The sequence below is a fragment of the Excalfactoria chinensis genome, chromosome 2 (genome assembly GCF_039878825.1).
Source record: "Excalfactoria chinensis isolate bCotChi1 chromosome 2, bCotChi1.hap2, whole genome shotgun sequence".
NCBI lineage: Eukaryota > Metazoa > Chordata > Aves > Galliformes > Phasianidae > Excalfactoria > Excalfactoria chinensis.
In genome coordinates, this window is record NC_092826.1 from 49,219,895 (window position 1) to 49,235,596 (window position 15,702).

The 15,702-nt window shown below is 38.4% G+C and overlaps 1 protein-coding gene across 1 annotated transcript in view; it reads right to left on the minus strand.

The window, feature by feature from the left end:
- The window catches only part of PIEZO2 (piezo type mechanosensitive ion channel component 2), a 283,067-nt gene that overhangs the window by 14,373 nt on the left and 252,992 nt on the right, over positions 1 to 15,702 (minus strand). Inside the window, exons 39-47 of the mRNA XM_072330043.1 lie at positions 14,516 to 14,691; positions 6,708 to 7,100; positions 5,299 to 5,557; positions 4,619 to 4,801; positions 4,181 to 4,433; positions 3,288 to 3,420; positions 2,670 to 2,817; positions 2,345 to 2,559; positions 955 to 1,113 (exon numbers count right to left, since the gene is read on the minus strand). Of these exons, the coding sequence (XP_072186144.1) occupies positions 955 to 1,113; positions 2,345 to 2,559; positions 2,670 to 2,817; positions 3,288 to 3,420; positions 4,181 to 4,433; positions 4,619 to 4,801; positions 5,299 to 5,557; positions 6,708 to 7,100; positions 14,516 to 14,691 (1,919 nt within the window). The remainder of the gene's footprint in view (positions 1 to 954; positions 1,114 to 2,344; positions 2,560 to 2,669; positions 2,818 to 3,287; positions 3,421 to 4,180; positions 4,434 to 4,618; positions 4,802 to 5,298; positions 5,558 to 6,707; positions 7,101 to 14,515; positions 14,692 to 15,702) is intronic.

Below are 15,702 nucleotides of genomic sequence, written 5' to 3' on the forward strand. Positions count from 1 at the left end.
TGTAAACAAATTCCTCTACTCTGAGAGCACAGAGGAACATGGCCTTTCTGCAGGATGATGGGACTTTGTTTTATACCTCTTTACACCAAGTGGTGCATTGTTTTCTTATAGTAGACAGGCACTCCTCAACAGCATATAGGATTGACTTTCCTGACTCAGAATTAAGCAGCAAAAGAAAGTGGGCTAATAGGAAGGCAACATGCACATAGCAGCTTTTCAAAGTACATCCTTTAGTACTTCCACATTTTTTCTGCTTGGCCAGGTCATAAAGACTGCTTCTTGTGAAGAAAACTTTTTTCTACAACTTTTCCTATTGGAGTGACACAAGCCCATACTGAAAATATTTGGAAAAGGCTGAGATTATTCCAGCTTTTCTGTGAAATAAATATATGCTTTGAACTAGCTTAATGGCAACATCATTCACATTCTGAGGCTGTCAGTTACTCACGCCGACAATTCTAAATCCTAAAGAGCTTCAGATGTGCAGCACTTTACAAAAGGCACACAAAGGAAACTTCTTTTTCAAAGTGGAGATTTGATTTCCCCTGTTACTGCCCATCTGTTTAACCTCCTTCCCACCTGCAGAGGTACAGCCTGTAGGCCTGCCCAATTATCTCTTTTCGGATTTGATGCCTTATTACTTTTTAGCACTGCAGAACAAATAACATTACCTGTTGTCTAACAGGGCAAGCAGCCCCTATCTTTGTATCTGTCAGACTGATAACTCAGACTTCTAGCTTCAGGGTAAGAGACTGATATTTCTGACATTTGTGTTCCTGAAATTGTATTTTCTGGACTACAGAGGACATGTGGCACATACAGAGGAATATGCTGTGTGAGATTTACTGTTTCATTTCCAACAACTTATAAGGGAAGGTCAGAAACAGTCCCAGCATCTGAAACTGGGTTCTTATCTTAAGGAAGACTGGAGGAGGGCAGTAGGTTTAGACTTACCCTTGAAATAAGAACAGGTTCACATAGTTATAACTTTTTGTGAGGAAGTTGCCAAGAACACGAGTTGGATATCCGCAGCGTATCTGATATGCTGATAAGCCAAAATAAACACATTTCACAAAATACCAGAGCTGGGCAACAGTGTTCTGGCTAAATTTCCTGTAACGGAAAAGACAAATAAAGGAAAATGATGAGCATCATATCTGTGTAAGACCAAATTAGCTGGAAATGTTTTGAGCTCCTGGCAGCTTCCCTTTCCTGAGAATATGTGAAAAGCCTTTGGCCTCTGACCTCAGTGCACTGTTGACACAGTATTTGAAACAATTTGAATGAGGAAGTCTATAAACAGCATCTGTAGTCACCTCGGGGTCACAGGGAAGAGAATGGGAACAGCAGCTCAGAAGAGTGAGGGCTAGAGGTGCCTAGAAACACCACATGAGTCTCAACAGTGGCACATCTCCTGTAAGTCATGGTTTGACACCGCTTTTCTTCACTTTTCAGAGGGCTAACATCAGCAATAACTACATAGAATTAATGGTTATTTTTATTCATGGATGTACCTCCAATGGCATGGACTCATACAAGAAAATAGTCTTTGAAGACCATCTTTTCCATCAGCCTTTGCTTGAATAAGGTCTAATTACAACTAAATCATTCAGAAGCTTTAAAACAGTACAGTTTTTAATATCTCTGAGGATGCAGATCTCACAATCTGTCTCTGCAACTTTCTCCAGTGTTTGACTACTGTCCCAGTGAAAAGATTTGTTACTGTATCTAGCTGGAATTTTCTTTTCTCCAACTTGTAGCCTCCTGCTTTATCAAGGTGCACATTCACACATTCCAAAAAAGCACAAAGTTATAGGTTACTCTGAGAGAGACTTTTTCCACTAAGTTGTCTAAATCAGTCTTCAGCCAGAAAAGTAAGGTTTCTTCTGAGAATCGAGGGCATAAAGGTAGAAAGGCACAGGTAGAAGGGGAAAGGAATAAAATTCTGACCACTGCTCCCAGGAATACTTTAGTTTGCATCCAGATGCTATCATCTCATAAAGGATGTAAAATAGCCTAGGGAGTAGGGAACTGAATCAGACGCCAACATTCTCTCAGTTGAGTACTCAGTTACAGGCCAGTTTTCTCTCACCTGCTTTGTTTTTGAACTAAGTTGAGAATATTTCGTTACATACTTGTACAATCTAGTTCCTTCCTCCTCAAATTTACATTGGCTACAGCTAGTGCTATGGAAAGGCACTCTTACATTCTGTTTAGGAATGAGACCAAGAAGAAATTTGTTCATGATTCCAAAGCTTAGCTAAAACTATCTCAAATTCATATTCAAATAACTTGGTAAAGCATGAGTTTTCAATGAATATTGTATGATTACAAGGGTTTATACCTTTCTGTCACTCCAGGCAAGATAAAGAACATCCAGAAATGAATCCCAAAAACAAGGATGACTTGGAAGATGACCTTTCCCATGACAGTCTTTTTGAGGTAGAGTGCTCGGTCTACCACCATGGTACCAAACTGAATGAGTACCATCACCAAAAATGCCTCTGGAACCTGGTCTTCTGATAATGAAGAGGTAATATCTGCTGCTGCAGAGTGTTTCTGAAAAGAAAAATGTAACAAAGTGGTTGAGGACAAACAACCACATGGTACTGAGCAATTATGGCAAGGCTCCCAACCAAGAATTTACATAAATGCCCTCTATGACATACCCCAAAAGCCCAAAATCCAAAGACAATGATGATGAAGTCCACTGTATCTGCGAGGAACATCAGCACATATACATCAGTCACTGCACTGTAGTCTGGATGAATAAGATTGTAGAAAAATTGTCTGATGGGCACATACACCTGGAGAGTCCTAAAACAACAATGACCACAATGGGATTTAACAATGCTGTGGCTTGCGTTGAATAAAAGAGTGACTGGAGGTCATATGAGTAATGCTTGTAAAAATACACTTCTATGCTTCTCTGACAGCCTTCACAAACTTCATAGACACCAGTCCCCTGCTGCTAAAGCATCGTATTAGCATTTGTAGGAATTAGTAGGAATATGCATAGTCACCCAAGCCAGTTCACATAGGATGTTTAGCCTTTCATCAGATAGATGAACAACCCTGCAGTGATGTTTGAACCTCTGCTCATTTGTCTAAAGTTCAATTGGTGTGCCTTAAGAGTGAAAGCGTCCCAATATTATGAATAGTATATATATCCATTCATCCATTTGAATTAGCAGAAGAAGTAACCTTCACTCTTTAAAACATTTTACTCCGTTAGTCAGCTGTTTGGAACCTCCCCCCAAGCCCACCCAACTCCTCACACTGCTCACTTTTTAATTGTAAAGGCCTTGGCTTTGATCATTTGTTCTCGAAACTTTTCCATTAGAAGTTCTTTCCTAGATTTTTGCTTGATGCTTAGCACACTGCTTCCTTTCTGACTGCTGTTCCTTGTACTGGTGCTTCCTGAGAAAAAGGGGGAGGGAAAGAGAAGAGAAAGAAGCTAATTCAAAGTCAAGGTTTAAATGCAAAAATTAGAAAGTAGGAGATGCGGAGAATTCTACCTCATAGCTAAGTTCCTTATAAGAAAGATGCTTTGAAATAAATTCCTATGATAATTTATTTCTGATATTTAAAACCCTCAAAACACTCAGTCAAAAGTTCTAGAAGAGCAATGACAAAAACTTGATTGGTCTGACTTGGTCATCTCAACTAGAACTACACATTCAGGCTACTGCAAGCCCTTCTTTTTCACAAGATGGGAAAGGTAATCCACTTTAATGTCCTTAACTATTTCTTTTCTTTTCTTTTTTTTTTTTTCTTTTTTTTTTTTCTTTTTTTTCTTTTTTTTTTTTTTTCACTTAAATTTCCATTGAACATAAATACAAAAAATACATGTGCTTTGAATTCCCTCTAGCTGGGGATTATGCTAAACCAGAAATTCTGGATCTGAGCCACACTGGACATTCCTTTCCCAGCTTTTGGATAATGTCATTTTAAAAACAGAGTGAATCACAAAGTACAGCTCTTCATTTGAACTTTGAGAAGGTTTGGAGTATGTTCAAACACAAAGATATTTTGCTTTATATCCTATTTCCTCACTGAGGAGCAACAGATTTCAGTATTTTTAGGGTTGTCCACAGCAAAAGGCACAAGGTTTCATCAGTATCATCTTATGGGAAACAAACATTTGCTCTTTAAGTCCCCAAGATGCTACAACATTTACCTCTCTTAGATCTGTGTGAGGAGAAGCTGGATCTGTGAGAAAGCTGTGATGCACTGCTGGAGCTCTTCCTCCTGATTGCTGTCTGCTGCTCAGGGAAGTGGACATGGATGGACTCCACTGATGCTGCAAGATTGACGGACTTCAGAGACCCAGAAGAGTCTCTCCTGCCTCCTGGCAGAGAGAGCTCATCATCAGTATCTCCTTTATTACTGGAGTTGTCTCCTTTCTCATCTTCATCCCACAATCCATGGCACTAGTGGAAAAAGGAGAGCACTCGAATTTGTTCTTACTGTATTTACATGTATTTATGCCACAGTGCTTATTGCAGGCATTTATCACAATGTTCACCAGGAAGACAACAAATTCATGGTGTTGAAATATAACATAAATGACTGAAAAATTAAATTCAAAATAAAAAATCACACGAACTCAGCTCACCTTTAAAATGGATCTGTGGAAAAATAAAGCAAGGAGTTGAACAAGATCATAGTGCACGTAGCCCTCTTTCTTCTCTATCCCAATAATATTGGGTGGATGATAAGGTTTATCTTTTGTGTAATCCACATGTTTATTCCAAGGAAAGAAGCCAAACTGGAAGAAGTACTTGATGACGATGGCTACCTGTTCAGAAACACAACACACTTTGGGTGTTTTCTAAGCATGGAAGCCTCATAACATTAAGAGAGAAATACGACTACTTTGTCAGCTTTGTGAGATGACTAGCAAACAGTCATTAACGAAGAGAAACAACAGTTTATGTTCCTTGAGTCATAACGCCATCAAGGACTAAATTTACCAACAGATGGTGCTCAGTGGTACCTGAGATGCCACAGGCAGCATATACTGCTGCTTGATTACCAGCTGTTTGTAAACAGGTTGTTTTTTGTGATAACTGCTTTACATACCAGAAAGGATGTTGCCCACAGCAGTGAAGAGAAACACAAACAAGGCCTTCTCATGTCATAGATATTTGTAAGAACTTAGCAAACATTTAAATTAACAGAAAAGGCCAAAGGCCACTGGACCTTAGACATCAGAAACAGAAAAGAGACCATGCAAAGCTTACAGCTTAACATTTCTGTGTCTGACATACAGGGGTTGCAAAAACAGCAGCTTACCTCAGTATAGACAATGGCGGTCATCCAGAAACGTTTGCTTGGTCGAGGGACAGACAGCATGGCCCAAAGGAAGATAAGGATGGGCAGCACCAGCGTTATCATAGAGGCAGAGATCATGTGGTTAAGGATGATCACAAAATAGCAAACCATTTCTGACCGGGCCACCAGAGTATTGTACAGGGCATAAATAAGAAGCAAGACTCGAGGCTGACCAACATAGAATTTCTCAGATTCCTCTAGCTCATCGTCATGAAACATCCTGAGAACAGCAGAGAAGTACAAATGAAATTCACAATAGCTGCTTTTAAAATTGATAGTATTTTCCCTTTTGAAAAGTTACAACATTCTGCTGGTGACTATAATGGAGGCAAAAAAAGGGAAAAGAAAAAAAAAAAAAAGGGATTTAGTATTATATTCAAATAGCCTGAATCTAAGCTCTCAGAACTTAAACCAGAATAATTGGAAGTACTCTTCTTTTGCTTTTTAGTTAATCAGCTCAAATAAACATAGAAGTCTGAAAGAAACTATTAGATAAATTTCATATAATCAGTTCTCCTTGCTTTTCTCAAGGAGTGCCCTGGTCTAAGAGGAGATTTAACTGGAAATCCAAAAGAAGCACGGACAGTCAGTAGAAAGGATTCTACAGCTACAAAATCAGATCTATGCCTCTCTTTCCGGATGTTGTCAGGTTGTAAAGTGATTTAAGATTTTGTCCTTGACTTCACAGAGTCATAGAATTGTTTGGGTTGGAAGAAACATGACAGTACAGGCCATCTTATCCAGCTCCGACTTCATGGAAGCTGTCCCACAGTTAAGTTAGGCCAGAAAGCAGAGGAAGAACAGTGACACCACCTGAGACCACTGGCACTACTCACTATGCTGCCTGAGAGGCAAAGAGAGAGCATCCTTATCCCTTAGGAAAGCACTCAGAAAAGTGGTCTCTGTACATAGCCCTCATATTCTACTGACTTTAACATATACTCTGTCAAAGGTCAGAGTTTTCTTAATAGTAATCCAAAATTAAAAGAGAAACATTTTCCCAGATAGCTCTGGAAGAAGCTTATTTGAAATCACAGCTGTCTGCAGAAGAGAAGCCCTGTCCTGTTCTCAAGGAATGTTTAGAAAAGCTCTTGACCCCATTATTGTTAGAGTACAGAAATCTGATGCTAATTGAAACAATTAGCTATGGTATCTGGGGAGAAAACATAGATTTTTTCCAACATGGATTTGAATCATTTTAGAAATCTGTAATTAGAACAACTACACAGGAAATGAGCTTCTTCCTTTGAATCAAACTTAGCACAAGGTCTGTATCAACAATATTGGCTCGCGTTGAGAGAAAAAAATAGAAAAAAGTCAAAACTTCACAAACTGGGACCAAAAAATTTCACCCACTCCAAGGTCCTTACTTGTTGAGAAGCAGCTCACTAGCTGTTAGCTCGTGCGTCAATGGAGGGAGAATTGCATCATTAAGTCTGTCTGTCCGACTGTCATCTGGGCTCACCATCATGAGACTCTTTCCAGCTGAGTCATCTGGGGAGCCAAAAGGAAGGTGCTCAAAGCTGACAGCTTTGCTATAGGAAGGTGGTGCTTCTGCATTGCTGTCCACAGTGGAGTACAATGGCACATCAGTGTCAGGAGTATATGCAGCTCCTTCTGAACCCAGACTATAATCTTCCACCTCTTCTTCATCCTGCCTTGAAGCAGAATGAGCTCCTTCCTCTTCATGCTCTCCTTCTACCTCCTCAATGGTTTCTGTTGTCCCCTGACGAGAATAGAGCATGGTGACCTGTGTAGGCTCGCTGTCAGGGGCAGGATGAAGAGAGAGAACTGAGTCTTATGTGGCCCTTCACCAAGCAACATTTCTTACTTGTACCTTTATGCAGACACCTGAGCAACACCACTGCATTCCCAGGCCCCCAAGGTTCACATCATTCAAAAGAAAACAATACACTCTCTTCTTACACAGATGGACCCTCTGGGTCCATTTACCTCTGAATGGCATGCCAATGAACCCACTGTGCCTCCCTCTCTTTCCTCACCAGGAAAGGAGAAATTGTCATCATTAACAAACTAAGTCAGCTTTCTGAAAGCAGTTCAAACACTCTGATCAGAATCAGGACTTCTGTTACATTTACTTAAGCATGCAAAGTGGCAAATGATAGACAGCTGTCGTTTTCCTTCTAAACATGGTGCTTTTAACAAGCCTATGGTCTCTGTATACACCTGGAAAATCAATTGAAAACTCACATCATGTCTGATTATAAGAACAAGTAAATTGCAAACATGGAGAAATACAATCCAGAGTACAAAGCTGTACCAGTAAAAGGGTATTTTGCTTACCTTCAGATTGCCCTATGTTCTTCATTACTGTTTTCATTTTTTACCTTACCTGCCTGCTTTTCTTGCATATGGGCCTATTTTCTTTTTCAGCTTTTCAAGCCCATAATCACTTTCTCTCCTAATGCTCTCTGCTCTGTAACACAGCTGATGAAAATTCATGCAGCTTAATGACTCCAGATGGAAATCTGGACAACGTAGTTTTTTACATATTTTTTTGGCTTTGCTTTTACTCTATTCTTTCCTCACAAGTACTTTGTCAGCTCTCCCCTAGAACACAACTCTTTCTCTTTTTTTCTTTTTTTCATCTCCAAAGGTTAGACAAGAGGCATCAACATAGTCTCTTTTGTTAGCTGGATGTTCTTGTATCTCAACAGAAGCAAATCCAAACTTAACACAGCTCTGAGGAAATGAACGAGGACATGACTTCACATAAATTAACATCTTTTAAGAAAAACCTGCACTGGCTAAGCCAGTTGGCACTACCATCTCCTGCCAAAATCCTAAATAAAGTTCCATCTCTTTCCTTTTACACTTCTTCCAAACTTAATGCGGATACGTGAGACAACTTTTAACAAGAATTTCTAATGGTATTATTGGGATATGTGTTTTGATGTTCCTGTTAGCACTCAATCTGGTTAAAAATGCTCAAAAACATAAAATCCCATCGCTTCAAAACTGATCAACTGGAAATTTATAAGCACTTAAAAATCTGAAAAAGAATGTTCTAATATGCCTCAAATTTCATATTTATATTGCTGGTTCAAACACTGTTTTTATTTCACAATGTCACATAAATCCCCAAGTTTGACCTGCTAAGAAGTGAGTGAGTAGCTCTGAACTGTTCTCTTCCGCTGAATATTAATAATATTCACTATCTTTTCATTGCGATTTTCCTTTTATTAATTCCAACACCTCACAGACTGTAAATCAATGGCAAAGAAGTCAAAACATTTAAAAATATTTCCTATGTGGGAGAAAACTAGGAACTGAAAGAACAGTGCCAACACTTGCCTATCTTAGTTTCTAAAATAAGACACCCAAGCCCATATTTAGGATAACTGATTAGCTGAGAAACTTCACTTCCAGCTTCCAATTTCAAAAGGAACAGCCATCAACTCAGTACCTCTGAAAATCACACTCTTTCTTTACTGAATAAATACAGACTTAGAGGCCTGTTTTTGGGTAGCCATTTTAATGGAATGGAATGGCTTTTAAAAACACGTGAATAGAGAGTGAAAATCTAAAACACAGAATAAAAAGTGAAGAAACAAAGGAGTCCTAGATTATGGCTCTGAGTTTTAACCTCAAAATCATGCTACAACACAGAAAGCAGTTAAGCTTCCATTAACCATGCAAACCACTCTGTACACCACATATCTGCAAACACACATTTATATACAATGCAATAAGTATAATGGTATGGGTAAAGGAGTGAATGAAGCATGCATGAGTTAAGCACCTTGACACTATACTGCCACTGTCAGCTGATGAGGAGGACATATCCATGCTCTGCATTTTACGAAGCCTAGGTCGAGCGCGCTCACTTGTTTTAGGAACAGTGTCTGGTCCATCTAAATCATCAAGGGTTGACTGCCTTGAGAACAGCATGGTTGCTTCAGTGTAGCAGCTAGCAGCGCAAACAGTTATAAAGACAGTGTTAAATACAAAAGACATTTACTATACACAGTTCAGTAAATGAATGTGCTCGCCATGCAGCAAAACACAGACACAGAGACAAAAGTTCGGAGATGTCATGGTTTTGTGAGAGAAGATAAGGATTTGTATAGTCATCATGTAAAAATGGTCATATTGGTAAAAGGGCTACAGAAGGCTAACACCCAGCTATTCACTGTTCAAAGAGACATGAAACCAACACGACACAGCACGTGGTTTCAGGGTGCACCTACTTATGTATAAACATCCTACCACAGATTTATTTTCTCCATTTCTCCCCTAGAATTTCCAAACTCCCCCCAAATGGTTTGGGAAGTGACTTCCTCTGTACATACTATCTTTTATTAATGATATGCTATGCTGAAGATTTTTAGATAGGTACAAGCCAATTTCCTATAAGAGCTCTTAAAATGTAATAAGCTTATATTCCACAAATAAAAAAATAGCTGTCAGATATTGGCTAATCCTCTTTCCAAACCGAAGAGCCAGACCGGATATGCTACTTAGCCAGCAGATGCATGCCAAATATAACCTGCTCTGCATGGGACAGCTTGCATTTTGATATTTAGTAGTAAGCCATGATGATTCTTTCCAGAAGATCTCATTTATTTCAGACACAAAACTGTTTTAAAACGAGAAACATGTCCATCTTGAAAGGATACGATAAACCCTTATCTCCTTTCATTTATCAGATACAATGGGACACCAGAGACACACACCATACACTGAGCATTTACGTGTTACTAGAGGAAAGAAGAACTGGATGAGTTATGAGGAAGAAAGTACATGTTTAAATACAAGCATATAATATAGCAATAGGAGAGAAGCATACACATTAATGACATATGGTAGGTAAAATGATTATTTATCCTGTAAAAATCTTTGAAATCTTTGTCTATGATGTAAGTTGAGGGACCTGGTGTTTTAACACATGCAGTCACCTATGTTAATGTCAGAACTAATGAGAGAAGAAAGGATCCCAAAGTGTAGGATTTACATCATACTTTTCAACTTTCTTTTGGTTTCATCTGTGCATCTGAGCAACAGCAGTTGGGGATTTGCTTCCCTGGCAAACACTTAACGTGTCCAAAGCACAAAGTATGGGGAGAGAGTTCACAAGGGAAGTACAATTGCATTTTTTTTTGTGTGTGTAACTTTTGTCTTGCTAGCTTGAAATAAAGATAAAATTGCTGGCAAAAACTGACTGTTTGCCACTGTTACACTACAGCAAAAGGAGAGGGAAAAGGCTAAATATGTGCAGCAAAGAAGTACTTATTCTTAAGCCTACATACCCTGATGGTCTTTGACAGAGAGGAGAGAGGTAAAAGAATACTTTACTCCTAGACTGGACAAATAATACCACCAAGACACCAAGAGTACTGCAAATCCACATGTCATTTTACATCTCAAAGGTTGAGTTTATTATTTTAAAAAGCAACACCTCTTCCTAGTTATTTTAAAAGAAAACAGTCCATCTAGAACTTTCCAAGCACCTGAAGCAGAGCAGATATTGAAATCAAAGTGGCTTGTACCCAATCATATATTTTCAATGGGACACATTTCATCTGTCCTTCATAACAAATGAGATCTGACTCGGGTCCCTTCATCCAACCTGAATCTCCCCTGATGCAACTTGAGCCATACCCTCCAGTCCTATCATCAGTCACAGTGGGAGAAATCATTTAACAAATAGGAATTTAAAATTGAAGGCTAATTAAAAGCCCTGATTGAGCTCAAGCATTTTATATAAAGTTTAGCAGGTATCAGTTTCAAATGGGGATACATATAGCAGAGATGCTTTTATCTGGTGTGAGTGGGAAATCTACTTTACGACTTCCCTTCTGTTAAACAAACGTATCCTTCCCAGAGAGTTTAGTAGTTAAGAGATATACCTCTACATTTTTTCTTTCTTATTCCATGAAAGTTACTGACTAGCATTACCTTTATGAGCTAATCTGCTTCCTACACCTGCCAACAAGGGACCCAAACACTTTTTATCACACATGCTCCTAAGTCAGGCTTAGGTCCAGACCCAAAATGAGACTCTCCTGTCATAGTTTCTCCTGCCTCACAAGTAAGTCTTCTCCACTACTCTCTCCTCCACGCCCTTCTTTCTCACGTGGTAAGGGAAGCACAGACAAAAAATGGGGTCCAATAACACCCCAACCACACCTGTACAAGAGGGGCAAGGGGTCTCACCTTTAGCCCCCGTAAGGGCCTACACAGCCAAAGCTGACAAATGCAGAAGTTATTTGTTAAGAAATAGAAATGAATCTAAACTGAGACAAGTATAAAACTGGACATCCTGAAATCTGACCTTGGCTCTGCTTCTACCTTCTATTTCATGACTGTAGATCATGAAATCTGCAAGCTATTTAACCTAAGAAGCAGCTTGTCAGTCAAGGCTCTGCCATGCTAGCTCTCAGTCTCTTCTGTTGGTGCTATTCAGAGCTTTTTAAGAAACAGCATCAGTATCTTATTCTCCTGTCCCATATAAACACTGCACTTTGCCTGCAGAATACATGAAATTATTTATATATAAAAAGAAAGCAAACAATCCCATTATAAATACTTCACCAAATCTCCAGCTTGTATACAGTAAAATGACTGTGGATAAATAAGAGCTAAGTGCCCTCTAGTTTAAGAGAAAATCCCACAAAAGATAATCTGCAAAACTCCTTTTAGAGATATACATAGTATAGGAACAACATTCCTGAATAAGACTTGGAAAAATCAGCTTTGAACTTTATAAGAAACTTGCAGCTCCTGCAACTGATCAGGTGAATTATTATGCCCGTGAATTACCCTTTAGAACCCACTTTTCAGAGCACTGAAGGCATACCTACAGCAATTCTGGTCATAAAGAACATGTATTATTATAACAGAAAAGCTTCTCTGCTTTTGAAGTCAAGTTTTATTTCCAAACTTGCCCATCTTACTCATACCTCCAATATCTACAGCAGAATCTTGCATAGGGCAACCAATGGGTAATCAGAATAGTGTCTAGAAACCCTCTACCTCCTCCTAATGCATTTCCACTGCAATCCTGGATCAGAGATCACAGGGATGCTTTAGTGGAAATTATTACTTTGAAATGCAAAATGTCCTCTTCCATTGTTTAGGCAATTCCAAAAAATATTTCACTTGATAAAACTATATGAAGTTTAAAACACTTCACATTTCTAATAGCTCATAAACTATTTTGTAATTCCAGGAAGGAACATGTAAAGGTGCCATAATAAACAGATGGCACAATCATTTAATCAACAGACACATTTTTTGCTTCCTCTAATTACTGGTCATTAATATTACAGCAGATGTGGACTATCTGCAGATACAGATAGATCAAGACATAACCAGAAAGAGAATTCAAGATAAGAGAAATCAGTCACAACACCGCTTTTGCTATTCCAGCATTAATAGTTTCTTTGACATCTCCTGGGAAAACAGAAATGACAGCAACACGTTTGCAATATCTGCTATATTTGCTTAAACTTCTGTTGCATAGCAGCTCCACAGAATCACTGAATTCTCTGAGTTTGACATTTGAAAGCATGCTCAAAGTGTGTTGACAAATAAGTGATCATTCTGAAAATAAATAAATAAATAAATAAATACAATAACTGGATCTCAAGACTGGATACCATTTCATTGAATTTACACATAAAAACAGCAAGATTTGTCTTTCTTGATTATAATTTATTTTGGAATTGGGTTATCTTCGCTTTTAGTTAAATTTCTTGCTAACACTGCTATATGGTAAACTTAGCTTCTTCTACCTATAGAAAACAGTGTGACCAAAACCTATTTAATGAAAGCAGGACAGCTATTAGTATTCCTTATTTAATCGAGACTGAACTTTGTGGAGTTAAATTCTGCCCTCCAGATATCCAACTGACTCCAAGTGAGCTGGTAACTGAATTTGGCTTTACATCTTTCTCATGTAATCTGACTCCAATAAAACTTTGAGACAAAACACAAAGGTGTTGCTTGGTTGGGTAGCTAGCCACCAAAAAAGATTTGCTAGGATTTGATGTTTTTCCTGGAGTGAACCTCTCAAAGGCCAGTGTGCACCATGGGGAGCAATTTGTGAATATTTTGTTGAAGCATAGTACTCACAGGCACTCTCTTACACTTACTTTTCAATAACATCAGAAAGGAACGTAAGCCCTTATTATTTTTAGTCTGCTAATATGTACCCATATGTCATTAGTGAAAGCTGAACATACATTACTGTACACAGAAGCTTCTGAATCTGTAGGGTACATAAAAGAAGATGTGACATTGCTACACTTCAGAGACGGACAGAACAGAGCAGAATGCAATGGATTATGAAATGGCTTCATTTCCAAAGCCTTCCTTTCTACCCCCTCAAGATGTTGTTGCACAATGTCTGTGGTCTCTTAAGAGTCAAGAACAGCAGGGACACAGTGGGAACAGGCTGCCTCTGTAAGGGAAGGAAATGAACATGTGTGCATCTGAGAGTATGGAGCAGCAGGGGCACTCAGTAGTTTTGGAAAGGGACTCGACAGTATCCATCTACAGAAAAGAATGAGGAAGGTGGCTTTCATAAGCAAGTATATTTGTTTGATGCACAAACTGTGTTGTTCTGCTGGACTATAGTCATAATACTAAGGAAATCAGGCTCCCCAGATGGTCTGTGGGTGTGAGAAAAGGATTTTGTTCCCTCCAACTTCAAATCTCTTTCAATTCAAAGCCTTTTTTTTTTTTTTTTTTAATTTTTTTTTTTTTTTTTTTTTTTTTTTTTACCTTGTGTGTAACAGAAAATAATCTTTTTTCCAAAGGCAAAATATTCATTATGAATGACGGTGCTCCAAACTCCAGGCCTGAATTCCTAACATAATATTCCAGAATCATACTCGGCAGTCTCTTATTTTCCATTACTTTTGACAAGATCAGAAGACTCGTCAATGACTCCTAATTCTATGGGAGTGGTGAGTGTAAAAACCACAGAAAGCAATGGTGCAGTGGAAAAGGACTTAACTCATCTGCTTAAAGTTGAGTGCACCAATGTAAAGGAGCAGTAACACAAAGAAGAAATGTCATTATTCAAACATCATGAATCAATCAAAAGAAGTGTTCAACATTGACTGGAAAGTTCACGATACTAAAACGTTACCTAAAAGTACATCCATTGCACAATCTCCCAATTTTTCAAAAAACAGAAATAGTTGAATACCTGGAGATACTGTCTCGAGAAGCTGCTGAATCTAAACTATCCATTCTTTCAGATGTCTGCAAACCAGAAGCTTGCCCAGGATTTTTATCAATTGAGTCCAGTCCTGACTCCTTAGAAAGTTTCATCATATGGTTCTGGTAATACATATGGATGCTCTCCCGGGTAGGAACATTTCCCTGTGAAAGAGAAAAGAGGTAGAAGTACATGGCAAGGGGAGGTACATTCATCAAAAAGCCCAGTTAGGTGCAGTGCAGATCACTTAGTGTGAAAATGAGGTATGGGCTGAAACCTATACATAAGGCTTCAGCAGATTTGAGACAGATCATTTAGACAGCTTCACCGAATCCAAGAACAATCATAGATCTTATTAGCAGCCAGTAGCAAATTTTTAAAACAGAAACAAATGAAACAGGTCCTGTGTAAATTGACCTAGACCGTCTTTTGTGTCCCAAAATAAGAATTTGCTCATGAAGTACGGATACATTTGAAAAACAGGAAAAATCACATCGACGATGGAAGTTATTTACTCCTGTTACGTGACTTCAAGATCATAAAAGGGTGGTTTTATTAACTGTCAACCCAAGGCTGGGCAAAGAATCAAGTCTTTCTGGCTAAGGTACTGCTAGAATGTCAGAATGCTAAGACTTGCAATAAGAATAAAACTGACAATTTTATAGCTTATTTATTTATTCATTTAGTTTTCCTTACAGAAACACGTCCAACTCAATCCACTATTAGTTGCATAGACTTCAGAACATACACTGAAAGAAAAGATTGTTACTTCTGAACAGTCATTGTCTTGACATATTATGAAGCCTTATGCAAGGACTTTCTGCAATCAAAATAATAAAAATACTCTAAAATACAGATCATATTTCCTTTAATATTAGTTATTAGTACTTCAACTCTGGACCTTGACACTGTCTCATATTGAAAATTTTCATAATCTGAAGTTGCATCAGAAAAAAATTAAAAAGAAAGCCAGAACCTTGTTTTTTTTTTTGTTTTTTTTTTTTTTTTTTTTAATAAGGTTAACCTGAGTACACACTTTGCTGTTTCTGCAGTAATAAATCTTTCTGTCATTATGACAACCTGCCTTTGAAGTTACAGCACCTACAATGTATCATAGTATCATAGTATCGTGCGAGTTGGAAGGGACCTTAGAGATCAATGTACTATCCTTATTG